General features: G+C 49.4%; 1 protein-coding gene across 1 annotated transcript in view; it reads left to right on the forward strand.

The window, feature by feature from the left end:
- LOC139045100 (coiled-coil domain-containing protein 93-like) overlaps nt 1-8994 on the forward strand; it is a 74316-nt gene extending 65322 nt beyond the window's left edge. The window contains exons 17-18 of the mRNA XM_070507558.1: nt 3833-3946; nt 8556-8994. Of these exons, the coding sequence (XP_070363659.1) occupies nt 3833-3946; nt 8556-8609 (168 nt within the window). The 3' untranslated portion in view covers nt 8610-8994. The remainder of the gene's footprint in view (nt 1-3832; nt 3947-8555) is intronic.
- The last annotated feature ends 1872 nt before the right edge of the window (nt 8995-10866 follow it).

Below are 10866 nucleotides of genomic sequence, written 5' to 3' on the forward strand. Positions count from 1 at the left end.
GGGGTTCAAAGGCTGCTCTTAGCAATAACCCCCATGGATCGAACACCTGTGTGCCAAGCATGGCGCTAATCCTCCTCAAAGCCCTGTTCAGTGGGGAGTGGTACTCACGTTTCACAGGTGAGGAAACCCACTTCACCAGCAGGCTTCCTCTCTTGCCCAGAATCCCTTCCTCGCTGGATCTTTGGTTCCTGATATTCTGCCATTAGAGATTCATTTGTTAGATCTTGAGAGCCTTTTAGTTTTCAGGAACCCCCCATAAAAAATGCAAAGAATTGCTGAACCAAATTCTGCTAAAGTGAGAGGATATTGAACCTAAGAAGTCAGAAGAGAAAAGAGGAACTGACCAGGGGTGTGGGAGTTCCAGAGAAGCTTTCAAGAGAACCATTCAGTCTGGGGCAGCATGGGATTTTCTTTGCTTTGCGGCTCTGCACATGGGCCGTCTGGTCTGTAGTAAAGTGGACTTGCTGACTGTCTGGAAGCCAGACACACAGCGCAGTTTCCTGCTACCGAAGCCAGTGAACCTTCTCTAATTCCTCCAGATGTCTGTTGCTTTGGGTCCTGTTTAAAAAACATATTACACCAGATTGGTCCTCAGGTATGGCAGTAAAACCTCCTGGTCTTAGGGCATCTTCTCGCACTATCTGGGAGCAAAGTGGTCCAGGGAGTGATGTCAAAATGTAACATGTGGAAGGAAGGATTGCCTGTGGGACCTGTCATCATAGTACCTGCTCACAAAGACACACATTTAAGCTGCCTGTGATCTCCTCTGACAAGAGATGAACTAAGGGCAGACTCTCTCCACCTCCCTTTCCCTGTAGAAAATATTGATCTCCCCATTAATGACTTCAATAAAATGAGGCCAAAGGAGCCAAAAAAATGCATCACTGGTGACAAGATTATTCAGCGACACAATGAGAGCAGCCTGAGGCAGCGCTTGTCGTGTGCGCGTACACTTACCCGAGACAGGACAGGCTCTCTTGCAGAGCGAGTGAGTCCCTTCTCCGTGCCCTGGGGCATGCGGCAGGTGGAGGCCAGAGAACTGGGCTGACCGCAAGCTGTAGCAGCCCTTTCCACCCCTGCGTGCTCCTCCCCGGGGAGCTGCTCTTGCTCCTAGTGAAGAACCACAGAATTTATTGGGGTTTTTTCATTTGGCTGCCCCTTCCTGTTTACTGGGAGATGACTCCTGGGGGGAAAAATAGGCCTGAGCCTTCATTCTCTCTGTTCTCTCCCAGGCTTCCTGCTGGCAGCACCTCAGTGCTGGCAGTGAAGGAGGCTGCCGCTGTGGCCGCCTCACCTTCCAGGTGGTGGGCCCCTAGAAGGATGGTCAGGACCCGGGGTGCAGAGGGCTATCTTTCTTGTGTCTGTGTTGCTAGTGGCTAACAGAGCTCCTGGCCCATGCTGGGCACTCGAACTGTGTGTTGAACAAGTGAATTCATTCAGTTGACTCCAGATCAGTTCTCAGAGGGTTCCAGGCAGGGTCTGAATATTGGCTGGCACCCTGAGTGGAGCAAGTCTGTCTGCTTTGCAGAGCAGCTCTCATTGGTGTGGATGTCTTTCGTTCGTTTGAAAAAAAACATAGCCTTCCCTGTCTCGGTAGCCTGATGGGTCCTGCTCAGAGCAGATGTGGCCGGGGAGTCTGTGTCCCCCCAGAGCAGAGATTTCTCCAGAACCGGCAGATTCAGGGTGTACACACAATAGACCAGCAGTGGCTACGAGTAGTAGAATAGGTGCCCGTGGTCTGTGGAAGGCTTCCTGAGTAAAGAGGGATTCACACACTAGTAGGCATTTTGACCTCACCCAGAGGAGGTAAAGTCTCTGGGTCTTTGGAGTACTGAGAGCGAGTGCTCGGTCAAAGAATCTGGAGTTCCTGACCTCGAGTGCGAAGGGGTGATCCAGTAAGCAAGGAGTAGGAGCAGTGTGAGTGGGTGAGGGGATGCTGAGAACAGTGTGAAAATGGAACTCAGACCTGAGAGTCTGCTCCTGACTCTGAGGGTGAGGGGTCTCTTACCACTTGTTACCACATGCTTTCTAGGATGGTAAATGTCCAGATGAAACACTGTCTTTATTGAGTAGCTACTGTGAACCAAATGATGTATCATTCACTTAACACGTAATGTCGTATACTCTTCACAATGAAACCTGTGATACAGGTGATATTATCCTTATTTTACAGCTAAGGGACCTGTTCTTCAGAAAGGTTAGCTAACCTGTCCAAGGATACAGTGAGTAGCAGAGCTAGGATTTGACACCACGCCTTTCTGGCCTCAACTTTATGCCCTTTCCAGGTTCCCACCCTACCTCCCAAAGTAGGTCCTGGATACATTTGAATTAAAGTGCGTTTTTTTGCTTATATCACTAGGATATAGTCAGTCATGGCCAGATTTTCTGCTAGAGTACAGAGCAGACAGGAAAGTCCTGGAATCGACCTGCCTGCTCTGCTAAATATGAGATAGGGACCTAGCTTCGAGGGTCCCCCAGCACAGCAGAGAAAGTATCTGACAGCTTTGGGAAGGGAGGTCCAAGAAGGAAGAGCAGTGGGCGTTGTGGCAGGAACCATGAGCGGTGATAGAGAGGCATTCGGGCAGCATCTGGAAGTCGGCCACGAGGGAGCAGGGCTAACTGATGAACCAGGGCTCTGAGTGTAGGAGAGCCCTGGCTGGAGTCCCCAGAGGGGACTGCCCCCTTCTGGAAGACCTGGACACAAGGCAGGTTTCCAAACTCCAGACCCAGGCATGGGTATGCAGCAGGTGGCCATCTGTAGAGCTGCGGAAAGAGGAGAGCACAGAGTCTCAGAACGAGTTATCAGTGGACTTAGGAGCTGGGCACACGGTCAGGATTGGACCAGGGAAATAAAGTACAAGCCACTGCCACCTCTGCCCAAATGTCACCTCCTCAGAAAGCCCTCCCTGGCCAGCCTGTCTGAAGAGGCCATGCACCCACCCTCCTCTCCGTCCCTTAACCTTGTTCATTTTCTTCACAATACTGATCACTGCTTGGAATTTGCTTGTGGAGTTCTCTGTGTGGTACTTGGTTAGTGTCAGTTCTCTAGAACGTGTGCTCCGTGAGAGCAGTGACATCACCTTATCACCACTGCATTTAGTGCTCAAGATGTCCACTCACTCAATATTTGTTGAATGACTAAGCTTTTAGGGACCTTAGGAAAATCTCTTTAATCAAAGACTGGCCTTTATTTATGGGATCAAAATCCTGGAAATAACCTAAATCGTCCACCAATAGAGAGATGAGTAAGTAAGCTGTGATGGTTAGGAATAGCGTATGGTTTTTTGAGTTATAATTGTAGACAGTTTATAATAGCATTGAAATACTTATGCTAAATAAAAAGAGGATAATTTTGTAGTTTGATCTCAGTTGTTTAAATCAGAGTTGCTCAGTGTAGCATTTGGACCAGATACTTCCTGCTGTGGGGCTGTCCTGAGCGCTGTAGGGCTTTAGCAGCAGCCCTGCCTCCTGCCAGTAGATGCCAGTAGCACCTCCCCAACCCAGCTTTGGCAATTAATCTGTCTCTAGAAGTTCTCAGGGGAAAATAGCCCCTAGTTGAGAACCACTAACCTGTTTTTTGTGAAATTGTTTGAGGTCAAAAAAAAACTTTTTTTAATGGAACAGTTAAATGCCTAATGATAGAATTGCTAAATAAACTATAGAGCCTCTATGCAATATCACACAAATAAACCAACCTCAAAAATGATGCAAAGAAAGAAAATACTGGAAGGAAATCCATGAAAGTGTTAGTAATTGTTGTCTTTTGGATGTTGCCAGCAGCCCTTCATCAGAACATGCCTCTTCATCACTGTTTCCCAAAATGTTTCCACAGATGGAAAAGAAGAAGCAAGAGAACAAAATGAGAAGGGACCAGCTGAATGACCAGTACCTGGAGCTGCTAGAGAAGCAGAGGCTGTACTTCAAGACTGTGAAGGAGTTCAAGGAGGTGAGAGGAGGGTTGGGCCCAGCACGTGAGGCTGAGGTGAGATCTGTGTTCACCTCCAGAGGAGCCTTTCGAAACCAGAGCAGTTCCTGGTTCTCGCCTGGTCTGTAATGGGAGATGGCAAGTTGGCAGTGTGATCTGGCAGTTAAGTGTGGTTCTCAGCAGTTCAAGATCATGTTGTTCTGTGGCCCGTCTCAAGGCTCTGGTTGAATGTTCTGTGAGAAAGCACGTCTTTATTTTCATTTTCCTAACGCTTAGTAGGCACCTTAAACTCACCAGCAAACTGGCACCATCACCCACATCAAGGGCCGCCTGGAAAGAGCACTTGTTCTGGATTCAGATCTAGAATTTCCCTCCCCCCATTCTTAGGCCGGGAGGGACCTCGAGAAGCTGCGTGGGAAGAGACTGGACGTTGAGTATGGCAGGCTTGGGTTCCAGGCCCACCCTCAGCACTTACCCACCGTGCACTGGGGCTGTGGCCTAGTCCCTCCAAGCCTCAGTTTCCTCACTGGTCGGTTCTGGTGGGTCAGATGAGGGATGGAAGCATCTAGCACTGTGTTTGGCACCTGTAACACTCAAGTGAATGTTTTGTCGCTGTCTTTTCTCTCTGCATTTGGGGCAGGGTTACTGTCCATTGTTCCAGAGAGAAAAGTGTTTGCCCTTAAGAGAAAAGAGACTTCATTTGGTCACTTGACAGGATCTCAGCAGCTTTATTTTCAGGAACTCTTTCCCCCTTTCTAACCTAAATCCATGTGGTTTTAATCAGTTTAGAGATTGCTGAAAATACAGAGGAGCTAAAAGTAGGTTGTATCCTGGTGTTTAGTATACAGGATAAAAAATATAATCGTTCCATACCAATAATTTTGTTCTCATTTATTCCTTCTTTCCTCTCTTCTTTTCTCCGTCTTTCCTTATCTTTTACTTCTCTTTTGTGTAATTGTAACTTTTGGTAGCCACAAGTCACGGGCATTTCAAAATCTCTCATCCTTTCCACAGATGTCCCTCCAGCTCCTCCCACGCCCCTGGGGATGGATCAGGTTGTAGAACAGACCTGGTCCGTGTGTCAGGGAGCTTCCACTGTGGGGAGGGAGACAGATGATCAGCTAGGAGACAGCGAACCTAGGCGAGAAGTAGTAAGGGATGAGCAGGAGTTTCAGTCTTTGCCGTGGGCACTAATGCAACACAGGTGATGTCCTTGGCTGAGAAGGACTTGGCCATGGGCACAGCAGGAGGCTTCAGCCAGGAGCAGCCGGGGCAGGGGTCTGAGGCTGGGCAGCATGGAGAGGGAGCGGCGAGGTGTTCCGGGGCTGAGAGTTTGCGCTGACGTTTTTGAAAGGGCCAGTGAGTGAGCTGGCAGGGCACAAAGAAAGCCCCTCTCCTCCCCACCAGAGCTCGGTCTTCCCCTTAACCCAAATAACTCACCAAGAGAAAAGGCCCAGAAGAGGAGAATGACTCTTCACATGTTGCTGGGACGCACCAGCCCTGCCCTTTTGACAGCAGAAACAGAAACGTAAGCAAATAAGTTGGGGAGGATAAGTGTAAGCTGTCAGAATCAAAGCAAAGCGAAGCGAAATGGAAAAGCTGGTTCTTGCAGTCCAGGCTCTTGGGGCAGAGGGTGCCCTCCAAAGGAAGCAGCTCCTTCTGCTGTGGTGGGCATCAGGATTTCTCGTTCCGCTGTCTCAGGCACAGGATCTCTTACGTCAGAGACAGGCGGCTCCTTCAGAGCCAGCGAGACCCTGGACCAGTTCTTGTCCGAGCCTGTTGTCTTCAGAGCAACTCGGGGAAAAAAAGGGAGGGAGAATGTAATATGTTCTGCGGACAGCTATATATATTTCCTTTAAAGGACTCACCTTTCTAAAATATAGCGTGTCCTCTTGTTTTTGATGTCAAATTGTATTTCCCTTTTAAAATAGTGGTGATAGTGTGTACTCCTTTTTTTTTTTAACATTGTACTTGACAAAAATTTTGAATTAGCAACCACGTATCAGTGTTCCCAAATTTTAAACTTCATTCCACAAGCTCCTCTGAGGTAACTCGGTCCCTCGTCGGGCCACCACCATTATTGAGGAGGAGGTGGCGATGGGGGCTGGCTTGCTGCTCCCCGGGCTCCACCCCATCCCTTCAGCCAGAGCAATTCTGCTCTTACATCTGCAGTTCCAGGTAAGATCTCGATTGTGGTAGAAAAACAGTTCGAAAGGGCAGCCCTTCATCCCAGGTGGAGTGGCCTCTCTCTTCTGCCTTCTTCACCTGCCTCCACCCACCTGCTTGGTGTTCTGCTCCCACGTTCTGAATTCTCACCACATCCTGGTCCCTAGCACTTGTGCTGGGCAATAATTATTCTCCATGCGGAACACAGCATCATTGTCCGAAACGTGGTCTTTGGCCGCCTTAGTAGTTCCCTTTGTTGGGTTTGGTTGACTCCACATTAATTGAGCACCAGTGATGCCCCCTGGGCTCCATGCGGGCACTAAGACATGCCCTCATCCTGACTCCCAGCCTCCTCTGCTGTCAGGACTTTTTTGAGTAGAGACATTGGGTTATCTTGGAACTTTCATTGGCTTGGTCACCCTGGGAGAGTGTGTGGATAACAAGTCTGCCAGGAAACAACACATCCTCTGAAGTCACCGTAACCACAGCATTACATTAATCATTGTCTCTCACAGGGTCACCAAACCAAGATTTAAATTCTATTTAAATTCTAGCCAGCACTGATGAGTGCAAACCATAACATTTTTATGAAGCTGGCTCTGGCTACATAAACTCGCGTGAGCTGAATTCACTGTGAGTGCTGTGTCTGACACAGAGTGGGCCCCATAGGGTCTTCAGCAGGAAAGAAATAGAGGCAAGGACACATTTTTCCTTTTGTTGTAGAAAGAAATGCCTGAAGGACTCTTCCTCTATTTGCTTTGAACAGACAGACAATATTGTTCTGTAGTCTCCCAAAAGGCGTCTCTAGTAGATTGCATGAATTTAATCAGTGTTCACACACACCAGGTGACAGCCCAGGATATCTTGACTGATGCACTCAAGCACCATCTCAGTGTGGTGTGATGTACAGAATTACCCTTGGTGGGCCTCTACTCTGGGGGGTTTGAATGCTTCTGACGTTTTTGCCTCATTTAAAAGGTGAGGTCGGTGACAACTGAAACTAATTTATTATTCATTGTTTTATTATGGAAATTTAAAAAATACGCAGAAGTAGAGAAAGTAGTGTAACATCATAATAGTATGACTGCCTGTTCCTGTTCCTCCCCTCCTCACTTCTTTTTGGCTGGAAGTTTTTCCCCCAAGAAAATCTCAATAACTCATTTTAAGAAGCAAAACTTTCTTCTTAACTTTTCTAATACAACAAATGTTACTCGACTTCACCTTCTTTGTCTTCCCACCCCTAGGAAAAATTAACTGCCTCCCCTCCAAATACATGTGCTCAAACAGTGCCAGAGTACCCTGCTTCTCACACTAACTTAGCCCACCCTCAGCTCAGGGCCTAGCTATTCCAGAGCTCTGAAGGGAAGATAAGTATAAACTATACAGTGAACTGGCACTTGTCTTAGTAAAACCAGGGTCACTGTAGCTGGAAAGATCCAAGAGCCTCCAGAGAGGTGGGGTCCCTAAGCGGGCCCAGGGAGATGGAAATGTTGACCTTAGGGCCTTGGATGCAGAGGTTCAAGGGTGAAAGAAAGTTTCTCTTCCATGCTAAGTGCATTTCCAGGGAAGCATGGCTGCTGGAGGCCTGGCCGCCCTGCCAAGCCCAGGCCCTCTGGCTTGACCTTTCCAGGCCCCTCCCATTATCATGTGCACCTCTCAGTGTAGACACGGCTCCTTGTGACGTGGCCCAGGGAAGAGGTGGAGATTGTTTGCTAGCAGATGGCGGTTTCCTGAGCTCCCAAGGCCGGTGGGAACAGGGGGAAGGAGGATCCACGGTGAGCAGCTTTGGAAGATGTCTGCAGACGGGAATACACAGTGACGCAGAGGTGGCCTTGCACCACTCGACATCAGATTCCACACTCAGGATGGGGCAGTGACCTCCCTTCGTGACATTCCTCAGCACAGGCAGTAATAGATCTCATGCAGCTCCTTTTTAAGGGGACAGGTGCCCCTTGACACATTTCTCTCACCCTGTCTTCTGTGAGTTTCTTTCTTTCTTAAAGCTAGGACATTCCTAACTTTCACTCTGTCGGAGTAAGAACTTCTCTGCATGCTCTGCTTGCTGTGTAAACCAGGGCTGCCTTTTGCCACTCCTTCGGCTGCTGTATCCGAGAGCCTTCTCCCCTTCCTCACTGTAGTGGTCCAAGATTGGCACCTAAGTGTCTACTTTCTGCTTCTGGACCCTTGAGGATTTTGGAGGCTTCAGGAAGCCCTTCAGAATGACAGTGCCTGATCCTCTCACCCTGTTGTCAGTCTGACAGTTCAGAAGCCAGTGGTCATTAGAGCTGTCTTGGCATTGAAGGTCAGCACTTTGCCAGGAAGTATCAGCATGCTCATGGCAGCGTGCCAGGAGGCTGGCTTAGTGGGTCAGTGGGTGTCTCCCATGGGACTGGGGGAGGACAGTGAGACCATCTGGGCCTCACGTGGGTGCTCGTGTCATCACCTCCTCTCTGCTTCCCCCCAGGAGGGCCGCAGGAACGAGGTGCTACTGTCCAAGGTGGGAGCCAAGGCCTCCTGAGAGCCCCCGACATCATCAGCGCACGGCCGGGGTTCTCTAAATGCCACTTACTGACAACAAGGCTGTGAAATGGTTCTGAACGCTGCATAGAGAGATGCGGGTGCAGTGACCTCAACACCCTGGACATGTTCTTGCTCCGATTTGCTTCCACGTCATCTCTGTGTTGGTTGTCGTTGATGGAATCAGATGGTGTAGACATTGGGGCTTGGATAACACCCATCATCCTATGAAGAAATGTGGGCAATATTTGTTCTCTGTGTCAATTCAACTTTCATTTCTTCAGTAACATTGCACATATGAAGGTACCTGTATTTGTATGGACCCTCTGAATAAAGAAGAGTTCGTTTGTTCAGCAGATGTTAATTGAGCAACCACTGGGAGGTAAGCACTGAGGGAGATGGAGAGAAGTATGAGACACAGACCCTGCACCCCAGACACCCAGCATGTGTCCCAGGGTGCAGACATAGCCCACCTGACCCCAGAGCTTTGCCACCTGGGATTTTTTAGTAAACAAAGGCTTTTAGCTGAGTGACCAGCCCATGTGAGTGTTGGTCACTTGGGCCCTTCATTGTCTGTGGTGCCTTTCATTCTTGGCTCCTCAAGATGCTGTCCAGCTGGCGAATGGTGTAGCAACTGGAATGAAAGCTCAGTACTGCACTTGGTTTAATCTTTACACACTACTCGTTGCTCAAGGTCATTTCACCCAAAAATGGAAACAGGGGCCTCGCATTGAGGACACTTCAATAAGAATGACACCTTCTCATGCCCGATTTTTCATTTGAGTCACAGCCAACATGGGGAGGGACTTGTGCATCTCCCTCATTAAGAGCACGTTAAATGTGCCCTACGCTCTGGACAGGTCGTGGTCTAAGCAGAGATGTGACCTGTGCACCATTCACTGCAGTCCAAGGCAGGACGTGCTCAGTCTCAGAGTGACAGGCCATGAGCAGGTACAGAGGGCATCAGGAGGAGGAGCACTGAGGTGTGCAGAGGTCCGGGAGACTCCATGGAGGAGGCAAGATTTGGGCTGGGTCTGAAGGGGGCCTCACATTATAATAGGCAGAGAGAGGTGGAAAGACCACTTTGGATAAAGTACGACTATGATTAAAAACTCGAGGGTGCAGAGAGTCCGAGGCCTGCCTGTTGGGAGAGGAGTAGACTGGTCTCTCGGGAGGCCTTAGAGGAGCGATGGGCTGGGACCAGCCTTTGGAGGGCCTTGAAGAGAGGCAGAGGGGTGACTTTATTCTCTGAAAATGAGCAGTCCATGCCAAAGATGCAGCTCCTCCTGCCCTGGTCCTCAGGAGCCTGGCAGCTCAGTTATGGTCAGTTAAGCCCAGCCTGAGGTTGGCACTTCATTCTGCATAAACCTTGCACTCATACCAGTTAGCAGGTTTGGACAATAAAACAGGAAAGCTTAACCATGTCAAGCAAATAGGGCCTTCAGTGCAGCCACGGGAACCTCGTGTTCATTTGTAGTGCCGTAATGTATGCATTAAGCAGGGCTGACATGTACAAACCTAAAACATCTCATGCTGGACTGACAGCAGCCGTTGGCTTCTGTGCCAGGGCCAGGGCGGCCCAGTGATGGGATGGCTGCTCCCGGAGCTGAGTGGAAGCAGCAGTCTTTGAAATGGCACTCCCGCGTGCTGAGTGCACTGCTCCCGGGCCACGTGCATCTCCGGGTAGGGTGGACCCTGGCCGTGGTCATGTGTGGACTTCGGCAGGGCTCTGTGAAGTTGACGCAAGTGACTGCCAAGGAGTGGGTGGCTCTCTGAAGGCAGGGGAAGGAGACAGCAGTTTGACGGGAAAGTATTTTAGGTTCAGGAAAACATCGCCCCTTGTTGGGAAGCTCAGAGACCCGCTCCTTAATTCACCACTTCTGAGCAGTTGGGAGACTCTGTGTGGATCTGTCCACAGGTGGCAGGGAGGAGGAGGTTATGGTAGGCCACCTCTCTATGTTATTGGGGGAAGTACGGCACGACGAATCCTGAGCAACCAATAATTCTTTTTAAGAGCCCAGTGGCATAGTGGTTAAGTTCGTGTGCTCCAATTCAGTGGACCAGGGTTCGCGAGTTCGAATCCTGGGCGTGGTCCTGCACACTGCTTGTCAGGGCCATGCTGTGGTGGCATCCCACATACAAAATAGAGGAAGATTGGCATAGATGTTGGCTCAGAGACAGTCTTCCTCAAGCAAGAAGAGGAAGATTGGCAACAGATGTTAGCTCAGAGCCAATCTTCCTCACCAAAAAAAGAAAAA

This window comes from Equus asinus, chromosome 4 (genome assembly GCF_041296235.1).
Source record: "Equus asinus isolate D_3611 breed Donkey chromosome 4, EquAss-T2T_v2, whole genome shotgun sequence".
NCBI lineage: Eukaryota > Metazoa > Chordata > Mammalia > Perissodactyla > Equidae > Equus > Equus asinus.